This window comes from Orbicella franksi, chromosome 1, assembly GCF_964199315.1.
Source record: "Orbicella franksi chromosome 1, jaOrbFran1.1, whole genome shotgun sequence".
NCBI lineage: Eukaryota > Metazoa > Cnidaria > Anthozoa > Scleractinia > Merulinidae > Orbicella > Orbicella franksi.
Window position 1 is genome coordinate 7,190,861 of NC_138145.1, and position 25,077 is coordinate 7,215,937.

A 25,077-nucleotide genomic window follows, 5' to 3' on the forward strand; every position below is an offset into this window, starting at 1 on the left:
TAGAAGCCAAATGAAAAGTAACCATCGCAAGCGAAGGCAAAGACCGACCCCCAAGAACGTGCGAAAAACCACCCACATCCTAGAAACCATGCGACGTGAAAACACCTTGTTGGGATACTAACTCAATCTCTATCTTCACAGACTCAAAGCTACCTGCCATTCAAGGCGGATGCATGACCGTGATCAGAGACTCACCTCCTCGAACCGTGCAAGTCCTGGAAGCCATGGGACTCGACAAATTCAAGAAAGACGACCTCGTAGAAGTATCACCTGAAGTGGATGACCGAGGAGAATTCACCGAAGTCCAAGTGTTGGAGGAATTCGACCCCGATCAGTTCCTGAACCAACTGAAACCACAAGATCCCACTTGCCCGCGTTGTATGGTACCCATGGAATATGGAAGAGTGAAAACCCCAGACGGTGGTACCTGGTGGGAGTATTACCGATGCCCCTCTTCCAGATTCTACACCAAGTGTTATGTGACCTGTGGCGTCAAAGAGGTGGGCACTTACCTGAGACGCGTCGAAGAACAGACCCACCCCTGCTACAGGAACATCGACCCGGCTCGTTTCCGATGTCTATGCAGCAAATCCCTGGTCTTAGCCACCTCCCACTCCCAGTCCAACCCAGACAGGCTCTATCTCAAGTGTCCCAAGCGTACCTGCAAGTTCTTTCAATGGATCGACGAATACCCACGAGGAGTCGCCGAAGCCATACTGATCAATGGACAGGCCCCAAACTAAGAAAAAGACAGACACAGTTTTTTGTAAAAACACACTCTGATTTTTATTTCACACTATTTACACGTTGGGTAATTTGTCCTCCGCGTCGATCATGGCTCGCATCGTTACTTGATCACAATGGTTGAAAGTACTATAATAATCGTTTATTGATTGATATCCCGAAGAAAAAGAGGGCGCCGGTCAATAGGACCGTGCACACGTCCCACCCTGTAATAAGTGGAATGACCAATAAAAAGTTGTTTTTGTTCTATTTTCAGACTCCATGTCTCGATTTCCTAACCCTCAATGTCTATGGTGCAAGGAAGGATACGCTTTCAAACACAGTATCAGAGACTACTTCCTGACACCCTGTTGCGACCAATTCTTTCACGGAACCTGTAAAGCCCTCCACACTGAGCGGTTGAAACCCTCCGAAAGACTCTGCCCTCATTGCAAAGCCGTGAATTTCGGACTGCCTCCCGATGACAATCCCAAAACCAAGTCCTAAAGAGGTAAGCGCTTCGATGGTCTAATGGTTAAGACGTTGAGTTGTGGCCTCAAAGACCCAGGTTCGATTCCTGGTCGGGGCATTAAATTTTTTCTTTTTTCTTTTTAGAGACCCCTGGCCTGTAAAATCCGTTTGGACGAACCCCACCCCGACGAAAAAATCACGCAACAAACCATGTACATTCTCTCGTTAAAGGATCTTTATTAGTGTTACAGGCATGAATAAAAATGTTTTTTTCACTCCTCTGATTCTGGTGGTGGTGTTTTTACAATTTGTTTGATAAATGCTCGGTACGCCAACTCGTCTCGGTCCTCCCAACTGCTCTTCCACGCTTCCCATCCGTCCTCAAATCCATCCGACAACTTCTCCAAACACACAGGGTCTTTAAACGAGATGGACTGGTCATCAAACATCTTCTCAGACAGCATTCTTCTGAACCTCATCACCTCATCCGCCAGCTTCACCACCTCTTTCCTCAGAACGACATCCATAGCGTGAGAAACGGCGCATTTCATTATCTTTCCAAGAATACCGTCATGAACAGCATCCATCACCCTCGCGGCAAGTTCTTCTATCTTCTCCTCTTCAGAAACCTCCACCTTCGTCTCGCTCTCCTCTGAAGACATCTTCTAGTCGCCTAGCTCAAAACAACAATACTCACTCGACACTCACGCAAACCCTTTTATTCCCATCCGAACCTCGATTTCATGCACGTGACAGCCTCGATCTCATGGATTGGCTATCGCCTTATTTGGACATGCGCGTCACAACCTCGATCTCATGGATTGGCTATCGCCTTATTTGGGCACGCACGTGACCTGTGATGAAAAAGGCCGCTGACCTGTGACGTCACTGCAGACGCATTTTAAAACGCGTCCGCCATCTTGGATTTTCAAATTTAAGAGAATGTATGGGAAAAAGTTGGTCACGTGGTATGATCCCTGCCTCCTGATTGGTTACTGCCCCTATAAGCGTCCTTTACTACTTACAAGATCAAATGCTCCAACTGCCAGGCTTCCTACAATGGTGAGACTGGCAGAAACCTTAACACGAGACTGACTGAGCACAAACGAGCGACGAGAAATGGTGATGCCAACAATCACATTGCTGCACATCGTCAACTGACAAACCACAACATTGACTGGGACTCTGCTCAGTGCCTAACCTACAGTACAAACTATTTTCAACGACTGGCTCTGGAAAGCTGGTACACTAACCTAGAACAAACGCCCCTTAACATATGTCAACAACTACCGGCGCCTTACAAACGACTTATCCATGACGGAAACAAAACCGACAAACGGACTTCCAACAGACCGACTTAATTTGACTAACAATAGACGGACCAAAAACCGACCAATTTGACTAACAATAGACGGATCGAAACCCACCAATGACTGATGACCAACTTTACACGAGTCTTTCAGCCAATACCATCATGGCTAAACTGACCAATCATGTTCAACGGACCAGACTTATAACATCATCGACTGACAAAAACTATTCACTTGACTCTGAAGATGAATTCCGCTCAGGTTGTCGAAACGTCAGTCACCAACAACAGTTCTTTTCAGAACTACCCTCACCCGGACGATCACACCATACGAACTAATTTAGATCAAGTTCGGAAATAGATGTACGATATACATTACTTTCGAAAATTGTTACTTGTGTTCACGAGAAACGTTTCTAAGGTTTCCAGAAGAGGTAAATTGATCTTCAATTTCCAACGTTTCTGGAAAAACAGCGATCGTTATTTACGCACCGCAGCAGGCATTGACCTCCCGTTTGAACAGCGACTCCTTCAATTTTTGGAACGTCAAGAACATGATTAAAATGCGCTCTGAATTAGGCAAATCTCAGTTGTTTGTTCGGGTCGCGATGAAGACCAGCCAAATAAGTAGCGTCACAAAGGCCATCATCTAAAATCTGACGAGTAAAGTAGATAAACATACTTGCTGATAACGGCATGAATCCATTCATGACTAGCAAAATGGATCTTGACTTTGTCCTAACTTTCCAGACATACTAGTAACAGCCTAACATCATTTATTATTTATTAACTGAGACTACGAATTAATGGATTGTTTACTTAGAAAGGATCTTTGTTCGAAGTTGCCGAAACTTAACCTCAATACTTTTCTGTTTGGCCGATGGCTGGAGGGCGAATTTATGAAAATTCTTCAATATATTTATTTGCCACATATCTAACGGTGTCCTGAATTCAGTTACAGCATATGGTAGCAGGAAATCTCTGCAAACTCAATCATCTCCCTAGGATTAACAATTAATTCGAAATTAGCATAACTGATGTATGGTTGCCTTACTATTAAAGTCTCCGATCAACCATAATATATGTCATTAGTGCTCTGAGATTCGGTATAATTGTCAGTTGATCTACGATTCTGAGCTGGCATGCAACCCATTGAAGAATTGACTAGTGCCCGTTGCCGTTGAAAAGGAAAATTAAGTGCCTTCTGTACACAACAGTTAAATCACAAGGATAGGAAAGGAACAAAAGATTTCAACCATCTCCTAAAAAGTAATTAGCAGAGAGGTAAGACAGTTTAGTTTTTGGGACGAGTCAGCGAGAAAGATGTGCACTCTTTTTACAAACCCCTAGCGCCTTGAAATAAGGCTTGAACTTAGTTTGAAACTGGAAAATTATAACCACAAAAAAACTTAACTGATGTGTCTAAACTTAGCTAAGTTTCTAACATGCCAGAATTGGAGACACCCATAAACTACTATAATTACAAAGTTAATCCTACTCACACACGTATTGTTAATGGTATGAATGCGAGTGCACTGATTATGGATTTACACAGTGAGTGATATATTTCAAGTGATATGTAGATCTGGCAAGGCACCGTACACGAAAATGCTGCTGGTATACATAGGATTTGTGAAAGATCTGATCAGCCAACAACAGAAATACAGTCAAGCAAGGCTGCAAATAATACGTAGAAAACTTTTAAACGCGACAACGACACGATATGATAGGGTCCATACTGAAAGCCAAGATGCAATCGTGAGCGGCTACTTCCAACAGGTTGGGTTTTGTCAGCACCGTGTAGCAGCAAAGAAAATTCTCTCAAAATTGCAAGAGCATCTAGGCGAGGACAATTTGAAAGAATTTTCAATTTGCACGAGTACTGTTAGTCCGTTACTCGAGTTGCAATTACTCTTTTATTGTATATAACTGGGAAAATTACGAACGCGCCTGCTATAATTTACGCCTGAGTGTAAACTAATAGCTAACGATAAATTTGCCTGCTCTCAGCCAATCACAAATTCGTACTTTTCTCAGTTATATAATATTTACAGTGGAATTTCGAACCCCCAAAGGAAACGAAAATTGGTTCGAAAAATCGGATAGTTCGAGAAATCGAGGGTAAAATTAAAGTGTTTGAATGAGGAGAAGGAGACGACTTTTCGTTCGAGTTATCAGGAGGTTCGAAAAAATGAGGGTTTGAGAAATCGGGATTCCACTGTAAACACCTATATAGAGCTGCAAAGTGTTACACAATAGTCAGCTACCAGTACCAGTCAACTATATTACCTTGTTGAGTTTAAATTAATTACAGCCCTTGGTCAGGGTGGGTCAGCTGCTTTGCATGTCGCACCTTTGATCACCCTGGTAAGATCTTACAAGTATCGGTTACAACTGTCGTTAACGTTACAATACAATACAAACTTTATTTAACGTGGAATATACGCCTAGCTATGTAGTTTAAGGTTGTTCGGTCTCTATCAGTGACGTCCAGGCCCAACGTTAGTTAATTAATTACTTAGGCGGAACTTAGACCGACGGTTTGCACCTGAACGAATGTTTTCGTAGCTTGCTGGCGTTAAATCTCATCGAGCCTCAAGTTACTTTAGTCTTGACAAGATGCCTCGCGGCTAAATAATTCAGTCTAATCAGGTCATCGGCAGCAGTCTTTGTTGACTTTTAATATAAAGATAGCGACATCGTAAAGTCGCTTTTAGTACAGGGTAGTTAGATTAAGAGTTTTCGTCATTTATAGAGTCGTCTGCTCGAAGTCCCGTTACGATTTCCGCTGTACAAGTGAAAGCCATGAAAGATCATATATCAGTTGAACTGCCGAGAACGTTATGCAGACATGATTGATCATCAAAGTTTTATAAACAAATTTAGCAGCTTTGAAATTAAAGCCTGAAAAAAGCCTGAAAAAAACCGTTCAGGCTTGAACGGGATTCGAACCCATGACCTCTGCGATGTCAGTACAGTGCTCTACCAACTGAGCTATCAAGACAACTGGGAGCTGGTTACGTCGACTTTAATTTCTTAGCTGCTGAAATTGTGTACATAACTGCGGTGTTAAATCGTGTCTTGAAGTCTTGAATATAAAGATGGCGAGATCATTAAGTCGCCTATAGTACAGGGTAGTCAGATTTAGGCGTTTTCGTTAATTATACTCTCGTCGGCTCGAAGTCCCGTTTCGTTAACATGTTCCACAGATTTCCGCTTTGTCCATCGCTTGTTTACAAATATACCACGTTAGTCTACGATGTGTCATTTCGACTTATAAGGCTCTAAATAGTACTGTGGTCTTGTAAACCTGTGATTTAGCTTCAGTTGAAATAAGTTTCTTGTGCTTCATTTATACACCAATCAAACTACTACCGGCAAATAGCAGAAATGCGGGTGTGTACTTTTGGGGTGATCTGGATCAGCATCAGTGATCCAAGATCACTCCGGATCATGGTATATCAAAGGAACCGATGAATTCATGACCAGAGTGGATTCATTGGTTCCTCCAGAGTGGATTCGTCGGTTCCTTTGATACACCATGATCTGAGTGATCTTGGTTCACTGACCCTGATCCAGATCATCCAAAAGGAACGCACCCTTAGAATTAGATATCTAGATCCATGTGTTTAGATCAAGGCCGCTCTACTTGCGCAGCACCGTTAACACCATCTTTAAACTGCGCCCAGAAATGCACCAATCCTGTGGTGAGGGTGCAGTTTGTGTGCTGAGCAGCAATATCACTCGCTGAAAGGACGCTATCCCACAGATTGAGTTCTGTGACCTCACCAGGTCCAAACGCATCCTTCTTCCTGAAACCTCCGCCCATTTTATCTTGATCTTGTCCGATGACAGCAGTTCCCCCAGATAGAATCACGTAGTCTGTCGACATACCTGTTCCATTTTCTACGAGCTGACCATTCTTATACAACTGCCACACACCGTTCGTGTTTTCCCAAGTAAAACAAATGTGATTCCATCGGCTTTTGTCAAGCGTGACATAAGTGCGAACACGGACTCTTCAAAAATAAAATAAGAATAATTATCAAATTTTAAATTTTAACATTTACTCGTTACAATACTCTTGTTCGAGCAAAACGCTAAAGAATTCTGATAAATTAAAACGATACAGTTCTTTTGGTAAATAAACCCTCTAGCTTTGGGATAACAACAACTCCTTTGATGAATCTTAATGTGCAACGATAATGAAGATGATCGATTACACCAAAAAAACTGATTTCCTTATACTTTGTGCAATAGATTCCTTGAAATAACTAAAAATAATAATAATATCGATTTATCGCACTTTCCAACGCAAACAAACTAGACAATCCCTAGACTGCGATCAGGCTATCTGATTGCCTGGGCTTTTAGCGACGCTTCTCAGGTATATTAAAGAGTGGGTTAGTTGTTTAGTGTAAAACTTACAGGGGAGGTCTATCTGGAGAACCATGCATGCAAAAGAATACTGACTTAGCTATGGTAAACGACCGTCCAAAGCAAGTTTAGTTAATAGTGTTGTTGCCATGGCAACCAATCACGTGACCAAATAACAGCCCACTTCCGGTTTAGATTTTAAGGCCTCTGCAGACAGGGAAGAACGGTACTTAAACAACATTTTATTGCGTAGTCTTACTACTTACACAAGAACCTTACCCAATGTAATTGGAATGCATGTCCAAGTCACGTAACCAAAGACCTTTCGTTAATGTAACTTTATACACACTAATTACAGAGACCTTCAGCAAGGTTTGACAACCGTTCCAATTACATTGGGTACGTTTTTTAGGTAAGTAGTAAGACTACAGATCGAAAAAAATGTTGATAAAGGAACGTTTTTCGCTGTCTGCAGAAGCTTTCAAAATTAAACCGGAAGTGGCCTGTTATTTGGTTACGTGACACATTACAAGTAAAAAATCAACGTTAAGTTATCTTTTAAATGGGGATGTAACCTGTAGCCAAGGTTTTTTCCACATTGTATGAACCGTTTCCAAAATTGACCACCCCCTCACTTCTTGCCTACGGAATAGATGACCCAGCCCTAAATATACCTGAGTTTGGTATAATATATAGATTTAGGCGAGTCTAAAAGCGTAGCTCCTGGGGCCCGTTTCTCGAAAGCCCCGGAAACTTTTCGGGCCCGTAAAGCCATTTTTAGTTCATCTGTATCTAAAAACGGAGAAGTGTATACGCCTGAAACTTCTTGTATGAAGGGAACGCCTCTGTTCATATTAAGAATATGTGAATAAAACAGCTCTGAAATCGTAAGGTTCGAGATTTTGCTATGGCTTTCCGGGCCCGAAAAGTTTCCGGGGCTTTCGAGAAACGAGCCTCTGGGACGGGTTGTTCAAAGCCCGACTAAGCTAACCCAGGAAAAGGTAGAATTTTGAGGTTTTCTGTATATTGTTTGGCCCTCTGTTTTGAGTTTTAATAATCATTATATACACAAAACAAAGCAACAAAAAACATTTGTATAGGAGAAAAAGTTATAATTCGATTAACTTCTAATCCTGGGTTTTAACCGGCTTCCGAACAATCCTGCCCTGTTTTCAACAAGTTAACCTGACATGAGCCCGCGTTCCAATCGAAAACCAGCAATTGGTCAGCGGTCCACTTAAAAAGCACGTGACCTCGATGACCTGTAAACTTAAGCTTGCGATATGGTCACGTGATACTGGTCAGCAGATACCTTGTTTTGACAGGTGTCAATTGGTCATAACGTGGATGTTCAATATTAAAGAAGTACACGGTAAACCAAGGCTGCATGTCTGTCAACTTATTATTTGGATCGAGTATGGCCGCCATGTTGTCGTTGCCGTCGTCGTGCGTACGCGCCCTCGAGCAATGCCGCTAGCCATGATAACCATGAGAAAATCAACTCATGGGTTTCCTTTTCTTTCCTATATGAGTATAGGGCTCCGCTTGGCGGCCCTTTGGGCCGCCGGAGCTCAGCTATAAGACGCGCTGTAAGCTTGTTCTACTGTGGAAAAGTGCGAAGATTTAAAAGGCTCCTCACTTTAGACATAGAATATATAGATTTAGGCCAGCCTAAAAGCGTAGCTCCTTGGCCGGGTTGTTCAAAGCCCGATTAAGCTAACCCAGAAAAAGGTAGAATTGTGATTTTGTTTTGTAACTTTGCGGTGAGGCTTCCTGTATTTTGTTTGGCCTTCTGTTTTGAGTTTTAATCACCATACACACAAAACAAAACACCAAGAAACGTTTGTATAGAAGTAAAAGTTATAATTCGGTTAACTTTTAATCCTGCGTTAGCGTTAACCGGCTTCCGAACAATCCTGTCCTGGTTCCAACAAGTTAACCTTATATGAGCCCGCGATCCAATCGCTGACCAGCACTTGGTCAGCGGTCAAAAATACACGTGACCTCGAGGAGCTGTAAATTTGAGCCCGCGATATGGTCACGTGATACTGGTCAGCGTATACCTTGTTTTGACAGGTGTCAATTGATCATAACATGGATGTCTACTATCAAGGAAGCACACGGTAAACCAAGGCTGCATCTCTCTGTCAACGTATTATTTGGAGTATGGCCGCCATGTTGGGCAACTCCGCCGTCGTCGTGCGTACGCGCCCACGAGCAATACCGCTAGCCATGATAACCATGAGAAAATCAACTCATGGGTTTCCTTTTCTTTCCTATATGAGTATGGGGCTCCGCCTGGCGGCCCTTTTGGGCCGCCGCAGCTCCGCTATAAACGGTTTTGAACAATGGTTTACGTTACTTCCACGGGTCATAATATTAAATGGGACAATTTTGATATCTTAGCAACTGGTAGGTCAGATATACATTGTAAAATTAAGGAAACATTGTTAATTTGTGATTTAAAGCCAGCCTTGAATGAAAACGTTGGCAGTGAAAAACTTTTTCTTTATTAACATTTTGTATTGTTATTATTACGATGGTAATTTTTTTTTCGCTCCCGCAGACTCATCTGTTTGTTATTAACTATTAGTCTTGTTACATATTATTAGATACCAGTCTTTTTCGTTTTCTCCGCGTTTAAATTTCGATTGTAATCTAGTTAACGGTCACTTCTGAAGATGTATGTTGTACATACGAAACGTCAAGGAAATTAACTTTGTTTAACATGCGTTTTGGTTCCATGTTTATCACCGCGGTTTGTGTTTTGTTTCATCCGATTAAAATCAACTATATGCCTTTATAAACGATTTCGAGATTATAAATCTTCCCGGGGAAAGAAAGAAGGAATAAAAATAGCATCCTATTTCAAACAGTCCGTCATCTTGGATTCGCGCGCCATCATGGATTTAAAAATCTTAAACAAAATAGCTCCGAAACCGATTAAAAAAATTAAAGATTTGGCTTGAAAGCTCACCAAAATCCAAAATTTTCCTTGGACACTGATTAGTTTTGAAAGACACTAAATTTTGGCGGAACCCTTTATAAATATGAGTGCCATAGAAATGTCAAGACAAGTGAGCAAACAGTTGTCACACCAAACATTTTTCCAGATAGATCTTAGGAAACATCACCAAATTAAATGTTGTCTGAAATCAGAGTGCGCACCTGTTGCCCCAATTTCTCCGATCTCCCTCTCCCCCGAAAATATATAGGGTTAACTCATTTTCTATCACATAAAGTAATTACCCATTTCCAACATGGAGGTCGATTTTCGGATCAGTAAGGCAAACGTATATTGCATTGTCAACTCCAGGGGTTGCATAGCTGTACAAGCACTGCGCACCATATGGGGCCGGGTACTTCGGCTTAACGAAAAAGCATAATGTGAATGCGGTGAGGTTGGATCCAACTGCATTTCCTTTGATGGCGTAATTCTCAACGGATTTCCTTGGAAATATCATTCGGTATGCTGTGGATAAACAATCCATATGAACGTGATTAGTTTTTAATCGCAGTTTTACTGAACTGGATCAGTTAGGTTAAACCTAAATGAAACAGATCAGAAACAGAGTACGTGTGCACTGAAACCTCTTGATAACCTGAAAATCTCTTCCATGTCTTCCATTAAATAGATTAATAGCCAAGCTTCTACATTTCTTTTCCAAACGTTGGACAGTTATTTCATCTCTCGCCACATTCAATGGAGAACGCATTCAATTTTCAGATAATCAATACAAAATTTCGTTAGCACAGACCTTTTACACACGGCATCCCAACTTCTAATTCACACTGTGTCCCATTAAAACCCGGCGCGCAGCTGCATTTGTATCCATTCACTCGGTCAGTGCAGGTCGCGTTGTTCTTACACGGCTGACTTCCACAGTCATCAATGTCTGTTCAAGATATGATGAACATGTTGAGACTCTAGTTTCTTGATGTTGTGTTTTTTCTTTGTTTTTATTTATTTATTTATTTATTTATTTATATATTTATTTATTCTTTTCACAGTTGACCCTCCCACGCTCTGTCTACAAAACTAGCAAATTTGAGTGTAAGTTCTTACCCTATTAAAGGGATTTCAAGAGATTCTCTAAACAGTTCAAATTAGTTTTCAATGAGCATCGATATGTGTCACCTATTTTACAGTGTGTCCCGCTAAATCCCGGCGCGCAAGTGCAGTTGTATCCATTCTCTCCCTCGATGCAGCTTCCATTGTTTTTACAAGGATTACCAGCGCATTTAGGCGTTTCTATTCAAAGCAAAGGATCGATGATCAATTTAAGGTTTAGGAATAGCGAAGCCGTTAAATATATTTTTTTAGTCGTTAAATGTTGATCATACCGTGTAAAAGGAAAGAAGGTGCCGTACGGGGACTTACAAAATACTTCCAAGCAACATATCTGAAGGCTTTCCCAAAAAATTAATTTGAAACAGTCGCCTGTGAACCTTTTTGTTGGTAGGGTAAAATTTTCCCTAATGGCTAGCGTATTCTAACGCCCATGTTTGTCCAGTTGAGAATTATCGACCTTACTCCGTTTAAATTTCTTGTAGTAAGTCCCATATTTGAAAGGAACCCTCTTACTCCAGCGCCTGAATATTGTTTTGGAAGGTTTTGATTGACCATGTTTTATACACAATTATCATGTAACCCTCAAACCTGCTGTTTCCCTCCCAAGCATGGATTTTCGGGAGCCCTTTCTGAATCTAATCTAAATGGCCTTAGGTGTTCTGCGGGGTACCATGAGGGATGAGATTCGAATCTGAGGGCCTATAAAAATGTACCTAAATTTGTCCGTTTGATAAACCGACACCATCTTCTCTTGTCTATCCACAGTTGTGCTCTTTAGATTTTTTTATTGTCTCTGTGTTGTTTTCTTACCAGCTAACGACCTATAATCCTGTCAAAATTCCTTTGATTTTAAGGCAAATCTTGACAAAATTGACTTCCTGCTACACGATCGTCCGATTTGTTAACCACTCGTATGATTACAGACCCAATTGGAATCCACTTAGTCGTACTCTGCACGAAAAAACTTATTTTCCATTATAGGAAATATACAGCAAACCTCGACAAACCCACAGTTATTCCGATTTGTTCAAATTTGCAGCCAGACAAATATCAAATTTGGCACAGTTTTGCCATTCATGGCAAAGCTGGTAAATGCCACATTAATTTGATTTAAATGTTTTACTCGCCTGTGAAAAAAAAGTACTCTTAATGTTTTACTTAGCATTTACAGCTGTTCCACAGACGATATTAAAACTGACGTTTTGTACCTACTTTGCGCAGAGTGCTAAAAATGCATCAGATTAGCTTAGTAAATCCATATTTGTCCACTGCTAGAACCATTATAAATTTTAGCTTGAAAATGGACGGCCATTTAATATCTACATCTACATTTAATTAACTCGGTAAAATCGCAAGACATTACACACGGCTTATCACGCTTTCGTACACAATAATACCATTACTTACCAATTTTGACTTCACACTTTTTTCCAGCCCATGGCTTTTTGCACAAACACGAATAGGTTTGTTTTTCCTCGTTGGACACACAAGAACCACCCTTTGCACAGCCGGTCATTAAACAGCCCTAATAGAAAAAAAACAAACATGGAAATTTCTTGATGTTTTAATTAAACAAGGAGGCTTAAATTCATTCCTTAGTCGGTCACGTAAGGCGCTGGTGTGTCTATGAGTCCCCCCATCCCCCACCCCTGATTTTTCTTGATACTGAGCTATGTTATTCAAGCAAACAAAACATGCTATCCTTTGATCGGCTAGTCTAAGATCGTCACGTCGGTGCATGTTGTGGGGAGAAGAAGCGGGGACATATTGCAGGGATGTTTCCTCGTGTGACATGCCCGTTTTTGCCAAAACGGTCTATTGCATGAAGATCGGCTGGTCTGCATTTGTGCGCCATGAAGCAGGGACAAAATGACCCCATTTTCATTGTCCTATCTTGCAATTTTTCTCCACTACAACCCATTTTATACCAAGAATTAGTAACTGTATTAAGTTTTTTTTTTTAAAACAACTGTTCTTAACAGCTTTTCCCTAATGTATCTACAGGCTCTTATGCTGAAAGAGGTTCTCTTTCTAGTTCGGTACTTAAGGCTAACTTAAATTTCAATTTCACTACACTTTGATTCCTAAAAGAAAAAGAGAGAAACTTCAAAGCTACTGAACTTTTAAGGCACTAATTAGAGAAACAGTTTCTACCTTTTACTGAACTGGTTTGTGCGTGACTTAAGCTCACACTTTTTTCTTCTTAGTGGCTTTGATCAAATATCACCCCCCCAAAAAAGCTATCGCGCATGTGACATAATAATAATAATAATAATAATGATGATGATGATGATGATGATAATCGTACCTATAACAAAATTCTCGATCGTAATTGGTTCTCTGCGAGCTTATTTGTCACGTAATTGGCGCGCGATCACGTGGGTGTCCAATTACAGTATCCAATTTGAACTTTTTGTAATTGGGTACCTGTAATTGGATACCCACGTTATTCGCACGTCAATTACGCGCGCTTTAATGGTTTCCTTCGCAATGTTTCGTACAGTTTGTAAAATCTATGAAAAGCGCTACAGACGTTTTCGCTCAAAAGAAGTTCTTAAAAGACATTTTTAATTCCGAAATTTGTTATCGATACGATTAATTAGTAACTGGACCTTGTGTCGTACAATTTAGGGAGTAATCGTGCTCGTAATTTCAAATCGTCATTTTTATTATTATTGTTATTATTATTATTATTATTATTATTATTATTATTTTACCTTTTTGTTATTTTAATGTAACACATATGCCAAAAACCGTTTAACCATTGGCCACTCTTTTATCAAATCATCGTTTTCGTAGCTTTTAATTAATAATAAAATCTATGATTGTCTCCTGTGCATTTTCTCAATCATCGGCAAAAAATGAATAAACACGTGCACTTGGATAAAATGTTCAGCCTTTCTGGTCGTGCCGGATGGCTAAGAACTTCATTGCAAAACTAAAAATTTCCACACTATCGTGAAGTGTCAACCGATCATCTTATATGCAATTTTTATTTTGTATTTTGTCCTGTTTTGCATAATTCTGAAATCTCATTAGTTAGTGTCTTTGTCATGGATCCTAAATAATACATTCGATCGTAAAGATACGTTTGATAACCAAAGATCAATTTTAAAGATCGTTTTTAAATTTAGGTTGAGAATCTGCATGAGCTACTAAATGTTAGTTCTGTTGATGTTGGATATTTGGTTATTGATCGCGCAGTCCTTGGTAAATTGACGCGCAAAGACGATTTGACATATGTCGGGCCATCTTGTCGAGAATTAAGGTTGTTTCCCAAAATTAAAAGTTTGTATTCTCGAATGAATGCGAATGCAATTAAGGATTTGCGCTACGACTGATATTTGAAACTTCTCTCAAAATTGCACCAGCCTTATAAATATTACAACTAGCTTTCACAGGATTAACCTTTTATTCTATGACTGAGAAAATTACAAACGTGTTAGCGTTCATTTTGCACTGCATTACAAGTTAAAAATTAATGAGGTAATTTTTTCTGTAAAATATAATAAGGCAGATAAGACCGAAACACTTTTGCTACTTCTTTGATGGTTATTTTGCTTGCTGTGTATTAAAGAAAAACGGAGGACGAATAGTCCAAATGTACAGGTTTAAAACTACGAACTGCTGAAGCTGTGCGAAGCTAATTTGCATATTGTATTCGAGTTCTCAAACGCAAACGCCACCGCTCCGTGCAAAAAGAAACATCGTTTCGGTTTGAATTTTCTTTCGCTATTTTATCAGAAAACAGAAAATTAATAACAGGATGTAAACCAGGAAAGAAGTAATGATGAGTTTTTTCCGATTCATCCACCAAAGCTGGTCTAATTTTGAATGCAGATCTACCATTTGTACTTAATTTATTGGCTAACATTTGAGGAGAACTTTGCCATCAGTAACTAGGGCCAATTCTGAAGTATGATTTAAATCGTTACATACATGATGCTCAAGAGTAATTTGTGCTTTAACATACGTTGGCGATATTGGTTAAAATGCCATTCCTAGTAATTCGTCTGGCGTGCTTTAATTCCACCTAGTGATATATATATATTTTTTTTTATCAAGATATACTTATACTAAAGGAGTTATGACCCTATCAAAATCAGCAAAAACATGGCATTGTCAGAATCTTTCTAAACGGTCAAAAGGTAAAAAAAATCGTGCCAGTGTTTACTTCAAGATGATGTTAAGCTAGAAGAAGTGGTCAAGTCCTAGATAACAAACTGCGAAAAAAAATTATAACAAGCAAGTGTATGACTTTCTGTAAACAGTTGAAAATTCTCTGTTTGGCATTAATTCCATCGGCCATCTTGACTGATTTGGAACTTTCCTAGATTCCATAAAACTCTGAACTCATTGGAACTTTTAAGCAATATTCCTGAAAGACAAAAGGGTCTTCAGGACTTTTCCTGTCGTGGGATTCTCCATATTTACAAAAAGACGGAATATAAAGTCATTAAGCGTGCACATTAAACTAGGGTGGTTTGTTTACCTATTTTTGACGCTTATCAACTACCACACTGTCATTTTTGGGGCATAATTTGCAAATAAAACTGATAAACTGACAATTTTGGTAAACAATAGCTTTTAAGTATTACGTATCTTACCTTCAGAAGCACTGAGAATGTAACCCCCTGCTGAACATTTAACTCGGTGTTTTCGTTGAACAGCGTGTTATCGTGCTTGTTGAGTTCACACGTTCCTTTGCCTTCCTTCTTGGAAGACACCTTGAAGTTTGTGGAACTGCACCATGCGTTTCTCAAACACGACTGGCTGCAAGACATCAAACTTGGAGACTCAAACCATTGAACAACGTGTCCTGTAAGCTGCTTATCTTCCCACGTTATGAAGTACCCTGAATGAGATGTGGAATCTTCATCGGCAGCGAAAATCGTGCTGAATATAGTCCCTTGAAAGAGGAAAAATAACAGAGCGCGTTTGGCTTCCATTGCTAACAAGATTTAAACGAATGGCGTATGCTGATCAAATTAAAGTAGAATTTGTTGGTGGTGATACGGTGCTACGATTGGTCATTTCAGTTTGATTAATATTTGGGTCCCTTAATTACGCAAATGTGCCAACGGGTGGGCAGCCATGTTGTGTAACAACCTATCGAATTGAATTTCCTGTCTATTAGTGGTTATGTTTTTTTTCTTTTTGTTTGTCTTAGCTTCACACACCAACAAATGATCACCAAGCATACGCCGACAGGCTTTCCCACGTGGAAAAATTGCTAAATGTGTTGATAAGTTATTTAAGATGGTGAATTTTAAGCTCGGTAACAAAATGTGAAGGTGAATTAATCAACATGACACGAGCGTGGTACAAAGAAAAATTCTGAATCCCCGACAGGAATCGAACCCATGACCTCCCGAACACCGCGCGGGCGCTCTTTCCACTGAGCTACGAGAACTCGTGGAGAGCAAGGTCATTTAACTGAGTTCATATATGACAGGTGTCCTGCATACTGCTAGGATCAACGCTATCGAATTCATCGTGAGTAGTAATAAGTTAATAAAGATGGTGAATTTTAAGCTCGGTAATGAAATGTGAAGGTGAATTAATCAACATGACACGAGCGTGGGACAAAGAAACATTCTGAGTCCCCGACAGAAATCGAACCCATGACCTCCCGAACACCGGGCGGGCGCTCTATTCACTGAGCTACGAGAACTCATGGAGGGCAAGGTCATTTAATTGAGTTCATATATGATAGGTGTCCCGCATACTGCTAGGATCAACGCTATCGAATTCATCGTGAGTAGTAATAAGTTAATAAAGATGGTGAATTTTAAGCTCGGTAATGAAATGTGAAGGTGAATTAATCAACATGACACGAGCGTGGGACAAAGAAACATTCTGAGTCCCCGACAGAAATCGAACCCATGACCTCCCGAACACCGGGCGGGCGCTCTATCCACTGAGCTACGAGAACTCATGGAGGGCAAGGTCATTCAACACCACCCGGTGTTCGGGAGGTCATGGGTTCGATTCCTGTCGGGGACTCAGAACTTTTCTTTGTCCCACGCTCGTGTCATGTTGATTCATTCACCTTCACATACTAAATGTGTTATTTGACGTCAGTTCGACTTTCAGTCGCCAGTGATTAAGTTGTTTGAATATTCCAACATTTAGTGTTATGGCTTTTATCTTCCACGGGTATGACAGTTTCGTAGAAATATCTTTGCATGGCTTGCTGATATTGCAGGAAAATGCACCGTCTTCCGATTTGTGTTTCTTGAATCACAATCAAGTAGAAGGACTAAATTCAATGTCTTAGGCAAACTGCCAAATCATTGTGTAGCACGTGATCGACGGGCGGTAATGTGAAGGCTTCTTTTTTAATTTCTAGAGCTATCTAATCGTAAGTCAACATTTTCAGTTATCTAATTTATTTATTAATCATTATGAATTCTTCGCTTCGGACCAGATTTCGTACGGCCAGTACGTATCATTTACCAATGTCCTACGTACCTCTAGATGCCGGAAAGCTAATTTTTGCTACTGGTTTGTTGCTTGACTATTTTTCAAATAGAACGGAATTAATTAAACACTGAATTGATATTGTGAAGTATACCCATGGAAAAAATGTGCCACGAAAGTCACACAAGAAAACAAGTACATAGATGGACAGTATCAGAAAGCTAGAGTGGCTCAGAGTCGCTCGATCTGCACATTATTTTTGAGTTTTTTTCTTAATTTTTTTGTTGTCAAAAAAATTCCTGTTAGACGTGGAGACGGACTGTGTGTCGAACAAATAATGTATGTATGTATGTCACACCAATCAGATTGAGGTTACCGTGATCAATACCCAATCAACGTGCCGCTTATAAAGGCGTGATGGCTCGTGTTTTAGCCGAGGATTTGTTCTCATTAGAGAGCGGCCATTTTGTTTCTTCTGATCCTGATACTGTTACTTTATTTGGGGTTTGTTAGGTCCCTAGCTAATGTGTCGAGTCATAGAAGACTTAACTTCTCACTAGATTAAAGGATTTTTTGACTCTAAAAGCCATATCAGATGGTAAAGAGCGTAAAAATATCAAACATTTTGTGTCTTCAACCTTTTAATTTGGCGCTAAAAATGGGTTGCGGTGTTCGGCAACTAGCTCTTGGATCGCTGTCGCCAGGTAGTATAATAGTTAGGCCTTTCCATAAATGTCCGGATATTTGGGGGAATATTTAGAAGTTTCCGAGATATTAAGAAATATTCATATCTTTTATTTGGCTTTTCCCGCTTTTCTCTTGAAACGATACTCAGTTCTATGCCAAAAACAATCCAGTTCAACCATTACCCACTCGAAAAATACATTCCATATCACTAAAAGCGATAAAGTAGCAATTCCAAAATGGCGGGTGCTGGTAACGTCCAAGTGACTGAATTTCGTCCTCAAATCCTACTACTACAATAAAATTGTTGAAAATTTTGGCCTAAGTGATTCAAAATCGGTGTATTTTTATGAAAAAAATAAGAAATATTTAGAAGGTTTTTCGAGATATTTAGAAAAAAAATTAGTGAATTGAGAAATTGTTTTTGAGCATTTCCGGAAATATATTTAGACGATTTTACGTAATATTTGTGGAAAAGCCTAATAATGGTTGTGTCATTTTGGATATTTTGAACAAAGTATGCTGTTCTTCGTCAAATTAAACCCAGCATTATTGAGTTGAGTATTGGTAAACCATCGATCAAAAAAATTTCGGTTGTCACGTGACTGTCCGTACGCCAAGCTCAAAAATAATAATAATCAGCACCATTACCATAGGTACATCTTTGATATTCGACACCTATGTTATGGTTAATTGACAGCTGTCAAAACAAGGTATCCACTGACCATTGTCACGTGACCATATCGCGGGCTCAGTTTTGAGCTCATTGAGGTCACGTGTTTTTTAATTAGACCGCTGACCAGGTAATGGTCTTCAATTTGATCGCAGGCTCAAGCCGGGTTATCAGCGGAGCTCCTGCGCGTCGAAGGCGAACAAGCGCAGCCCTGTACCTTAATTTTTTTTTTTACTGCAATGCACAAAGCTATTTACACGAGTTTCATTACAATACGTTACTACTTTACTATACATAATAAACAGGACTTACGGTTTAACATAACTAGTTCACACTCACTCACGTACACACACTACGAACCAGTTTACATAGCAAAGTCACACCTATTTGAGTCTGACATATTCTAAGTTATTCAACTACTTCTAGTATTTATATTGCCCACTTCTTCCTAAACATATCTAAATTATTATTTTTTGTACAGATGTATTTTTCAGTCTCATACTTTAATTTGACTTTTGATTTAAAACCTCGTATACTTGGAAGTTCTTTATTCCTTCTACACGCCCATAAATAAATTTTTCCTATAAGCAACAGATAATTAAGTAAGGGAAGTTCTGGTGTTAAAAGACCGATTAATATATCCTTCAAATTAAGATGTATCTGCTGTTTTGTCAAAGATAAGTAATATAATTCGAAATCTTTCCAGAAAGAAATTGAATAAGAGCAATCATAAAAGAAATGCTGCATTGTTTCTGGTTCACGTTTGCAGAAAGAACATAGATAATCTGCAATGTACCCGATTTTGTGTAATTTGGAATTCGTGTAGAGTATAGAGTTCAATATTTTGAACTGAAAGGCCTTGACATATGGCTCAAAAGCAACCGAATGGGGAAGAGAAAAAGCTTTTTTCAGTGCCTCATCAGTTAAATTAAATTCACACTTTAATTTTCTCGCGTTATTAGGAAAGCAAGCCTTTTTACGGACAAAAAGAGAGTAATAGTCTTTTGATTTCTTTTTAGTTACATCAGAAACGCCGCAGTCAATTTTGAAGGATGGATTTAGGGCTGTATGATCTGGATTATGATAAGCATTCCTTAAATCGAACGGTACAGAGTGACGAAGACCGGTCCATTCCAGAAAGTTCGTCTTCTGTATATGTTTTGCGATTAGTTCATAAGAATCGATATTGTTAAGATCGAAACGCAAGTCTCCCACTGTCTGAATTCCATAATTAAAGTACTTTTAATAAAAGACTGGTTTGTTGTTTATTCTTATTTCCTGGTTATTCCAAATTCGGTAAAGCCAATTAGTTTCGACCGCATTATCTTTCTGAAACTCAGACCACCATTTCAGTAACTCCATGTAGAATTGAGAACTGATAGTTAGGTCTTTGACGTTATAGTTGCAATTAAAAAGAACCAGACCACCTGTTTCTTTTAGAAGATATTCTAAATAATTTTTCCATGCGCCAGAATTATCGCCAAAGATTCTTTTCAGCCAGGCGAGACGGAGAGATTTAATCATGCTCTCAATATCAACCATTTTGATACCTCCTCCTTCATAATTATTTATCGCAGATTTTCTCGTTACTTTGTCTTTACCTTTCCATAAAAAAGTATAAATCAAATGGTTTAATATTTTAATTATATTTTCAGGGGTAGGTAACAAAGATGACATGTGCACAACCTTCTGTAGGAGCAAAGATTTAATTATGGTCACCTTTCCATAAAGAGATAATCCTCTAGAGGACCAGATATTAATTAATTTTTTTATCTTGTAAAGTTTTTCCGTAAAGTTTTTCAAATAAAGCAATTTTTTTTATCGTACGAGAAGAAGATTCCTAGGGCTTTTATGGGATCCTGTGGCCATTTAATTCCAAGTGGTTTCATTTCACTTCCTTTTAAAGATCCTATCCAGAGTCCCTCTGTCTTTGAATTATTTACCTTTAAACCTGATCCTTTTTTAAATTTGTCTAGCAATTGAAAAAGTTTATACGCCGACTCTGTATCAGAGAGAACCGCCGTTGTATCATCAGCATATTGTAATAATTTGGTCTCTTGTTTACCAATAACAATTCCTTTTATTTCCTCGTTTTCCCTAATGGCAATTGCTAAGGTTTCAACAGCTAAAAGAAAAAGATAAGGAGACAAAGGGTCACCTTGCCTAACTCCACATGTAAGGTTAAAATATTCTGAAGACAGGCCATTATTTATCACACAACTTTGAATATTTGTATAAAAAGTACTTATCCATCGCTTAAATTCGTGGCCAAAATATTAAAGGCGTCTAGACAGTTAAACAGAAAGTTCCACTCTAAAGTGTCAAATGCCTTACGAAAATCAATAAATATCATCAAACCAGGGATATTCTCTTTTTTTGTGAAATCCATGATGTCAAGAATCGATCTTACTGTCTCACCAATATAGCGATCTTTGACGTAACCAGTTTGATTGCTGTGAATGATATAGGGTAAAACATTTTTAATTCTTGAAGCAATCACTTTCGAGATTATTTTAGCATCAACATTGACCAGCGAGATGGCTCTCCAATTTTCGATTAGCGTGCGATCTTTTCCTTGTTTTTCTATTAAAGCAATGACAGCTTGCTTTTGGGAATTGGACATTTCTTCCTTTACGAAGGACTCGTTAATGCAATTAATGAACGGTTGACAAATAAGATCCCAACAGTTTTGATAGAATTCAATTGGGATTCCGTCATTTCCTGGAGACTTGTTGTTTTGAAAAGTTTCTAAAATCTTTTTGCATTCTTCTATGGTAATCTGGCCTTCACAGGATAGTTTTTGTTCTTCAGATAATTGCGGTATACTTAAATTGTTTAGAAAAGACTTGATAGAATCCTTGTATACCGCTTTAGTTTGTACAAGTTGTAATAAAAGTTTTTTTGTTCGGAAAGTATTTGGTATGGGTCTGTTGTTATAGCGCCGCTAATTACTAATTTTCTGATGTGTTTTTTAACATGATTTCTCTTTTCTAAGTTCAAAAAGTACTTAGTGCTTCTTTCTCCGTGCTCATGCCAGCGAGCTCTTGCACGTACAATAATTCCATTTGTTTTCTCTTCATAAAATAATTCCAGTTTCTCTTTAATTTCATTGAACCGAGATCTGTTGTAATCATTTGGATCTTTTTCAAAACGCCGGGTAGCTTCCTCGTGTTCCTGTTGAATCATCTTTTCTTTGTCATTTCTTTGTTTAGCTTTTTCTTTAGAGTTCCTGATAGCGTGCATTTGAATATTGTATTTACTCCAGTCCCAAACGCAACGTTTATCTGATAATTCTTTTTTCCCCTCTAATTTCCATTTAGGTATGTTAACACTCAGATAATCTAAATATTCTTCATCATCTAATAGCGAAACATCCATTTTCCACATGCCAGGTCCTTTTGCCTCTCCAATTTCGCCAAGGTTTAAACGAATTGCCGTATGATCAGTTCTTATTGCAGGGATAATATCGGTTGAATTTACAAAATCGCAAAGATGATTGGAAATGAGCCAAAAATCTAGACGACACAATATAGCAGGTGATTTTTGACTCCAAGTGTAACTTTTTGTTTGAGGATTTTTAATTCTCCAGATATCGACCAGATCTAATTCACTTTGCAAACATTCCATACTGTTCACGACCGATTTCCTTGATATCATTATTCCACCTCTTTTATCTAAAGTTGGGTTTAATGGACAATTGAAATCTCCGCCTACAATAATGTTCTCCTCGGAATCTAAATTTTCAGTTTGAAGCAAAGTATGCAATTTCTTAAAAAATTGGATCGAGTCTTTATCTTTGTTTGGTGCATAAATATTGACAAGTACATATACTTTATCATCAACTTGAACTTTAGAAATAATAAAGCGTACCAAGGGATCCGGAACTGTGCAAAGCACTGTACAAGTCACCTTATTGTTTATCAGTATTGCGGTACCACATGAATTTGGACTACCATGTGAAAAAAGCATTTTTCCGCCCCATTCATGTTGCCATTGATTTTCTGTTGCTTTATTTGAATGCGTTTCCTGTAAGAAAATCACGTCTGCATTCTTTCTGCGAGACCATGTGAAAATGCTGCGTCTTTTTTTGAAATTACTAACTCCCCTTACGTTCAAAGAAACTATTTTTAAAGCAGCTGACGAGATTTTAACATCCATAAACAATAAGCTCCAAATCTGAAAGCTAAAATTCTCAGCAAAAGAGTGAAAGTTGAAGAAATTAAGAACAACCATAATGACTTTGTTCCCGATTGTTTTAAGTTAAATACAAACGAGAACTTTCTTCGCTTACAGCTCAATGGTGCGATTGCTACAAACAAACTTCCCACTGAAATAAAACTGAGTAATTTACAACAAGAGAACACACATAAACAAATAAACAAATAATCCACCTCTAAGAATGAAAGATGGAACAAATTAAACTCCATCTAACATTCAGAGTTCCCGCCTTAACTTGTTAGCCGTTGAATGCAATTTGTAAAACTTTCTGCCCGCCAAATCGATATCAAATCACAAAAATAATAATTTATATGGAAATAACCGTAACCTCTCGAAAGGAGAAACGTAATTGAAAGTGCATAGCTTAACCAAACAGAGTATTACACTGGAACGAATTTACCATCAATATAGAGTTTATCCGGTTCTGCTTTACTAAAAGATACCTTCATACCGTTTCTTTTTGCTTCCTTTAACTTCGACATTTGTTTTCGTCGGCGCTCGATAATTTCTTGCGGATAATATTCTAGAACTTTAATCTCGGGGTCTCGAAGATGAAACGAAGCTCTCAATACCATCTCACGATCCTGGTAACGCAGAAATCTTGCTATAATCGGTTGTGTTTTTCCAGAAGCGGGTTCTCCCAAACGATGTACTCTCTGCAATTCAAATTTCTTTTCCGGTTCTTCAAATCCAAGGCCATGCTTCAGAAATTCAAATAGCAGATCGCGTGTATTTATCGCCTCGCTGACTTCTGAGTCGCCCTTTGTTTCTTTTTCAGCCAGACCAAAGAATTTCAAATTCTCTCTACGGCTGTAGGCTTCCGCATAAAGTTGCTTCGTATGTAGGTCTTCTTTAACAGCTTCAAGAAACTTCATCTTCAATTTCATGTCATTCACTTCTTTATCTAACCATTTTAAACCTTCATCCATCTGCTGCAGTTTAGTATCAGTGCCACGTGCGTCAGCTTTCAGCTTCGATATGTCGCCTTCCACAATGGCCGTCTTTGAACACAGATTACTCAGAGTTGTTTCGATGCTGTCTAACTTGTATAGCTTTAATAATATTTCGTCAAGCTTCTCTGACATCTTATCGGTCATTTCTAATTCTAGGGCGGGTGAGACTTCAATTACTTCTTGGAAGTCTTCTTGGACTTCACCTTCGTTTTCTTTATGCTCCGTATTCCGTAGTCGCTTATCCGAGGGGGAACTTGATTCAGAACCGCTAGAATCACTACGTTGTGTTGATGTACGCTTCAGAGTAATAGTTTTCTTTTTGTGGAGGGAAATTTTATCCATAGACGGGCAACCTTTAGCTTGTAATTAGCTAACAAGTACGGAGCTCTTACGGACACGTCTGCACCGCCATCTTGCCCGTACCAATCTCTGGTAGCCCATAGATCTAAAAGATTTTGGTTGTCACGTTACTGTCCATACGTACGTGCGTACGCCAATACCTTGAATTATCACTCACAGTGCAAAATTACTGAATGCTAATTGACTGAGACAGAGGGCATTTTTTTCTTAATCAGGAGGGCATTGTATTCAAGAGGGCATGATTACTTGATGCTGATTCGCTGAGCGCTCCTGCATCAAGTTGGTGTCCTGCTAGGAGCGAATTTTGAAAAGGAATTTCCCAAACGCATCGTTTCTGAGTTTGATCTAACGCGGTTATTTCATCTTAACGTGAAAGAAAATCGACAACCAGCAAAGCGCAGTGTTTTGCTGGAAAAGTAAAGGATTTTTCCATCCAAAAATGTATTTATTTGAAGCTTATAAAAACTTTGAGTCGGGACGCCTGGTGTTGCACGAAGCATAGAGTTACAGAACCTCATGGCAGCCAAACTGAAAGTTAATTTCTTCGTTTTGCTTCGGATCGCATTATTAGTATCACAGGTCACCTTATCAGCGTCAAAAAGAGCGTCAATTTTGTTGGTACGTTAAGTTTTCGCGCAAGGAAGAAGAGTTTTGGATTCAAGAAGTTATTAGAGCTCGTTTGGACACTTGTTTACGTCTTTCTTGATGTAGTTTCACACCGTTGCAAGCTTCGCAAAACAGGTGAATAAAATTAGATTCTTTAAAGTTTTATTTGTAAAGAAATTGTTTTGAGTGAATTAAAGTTACCGTGGTT

The 25,077-nt window shown here is 39.0% G+C and overlaps 1 protein-coding gene and 2 non-coding genes across 3 annotated transcripts; 1 reads left to right on the top strand and 2 right to left on the bottom strand.

The window, feature by feature from the left end:
- Positions 1–1,240: 1,240 nt before the first annotated feature.
- Positions 1,241–1,312, top strand: Trnah-gug (transfer RNA histidin (anticodon GUG)). Its single transcript has one exon. It is a non-coding gene; the product is annotated as a tRNA-His (tRNA).
- Positions 1,313–3,819: 2,507 nt separating this feature from the next.
- On the bottom strand, positions 3,820–17,437 carry LOC145467123 (neuronal pentraxin-2-like). Its single transcript, XM_081450696.1, has 5 exons — positions 15,560–17,437; positions 12,360–12,477; positions 10,639–10,776; positions 10,130–10,352; positions 3,820–6,522 (listed from the first exon to the last, which is right to left on the bottom strand). The coding sequence occupies exons 1-5, from the start codon at positions 15,899–15,901 to the stop codon at positions 6,138–6,140; spliced, it is 1,206 nt and encodes a 401-aa protein (XP_081306822.1). The 5' UTR covers positions 15,902–17,437; the 3' UTR covers positions 3,820–6,137.
- On the bottom strand, positions 5,435–5,507 carry Trnav-gac (transfer RNA valine (anticodon GAC)). The gene has a single exon. It is a non-coding gene; the product is annotated as a tRNA-Val (tRNA).
- Positions 17,438–25,077: the final 7,640 nt, after the last annotated feature.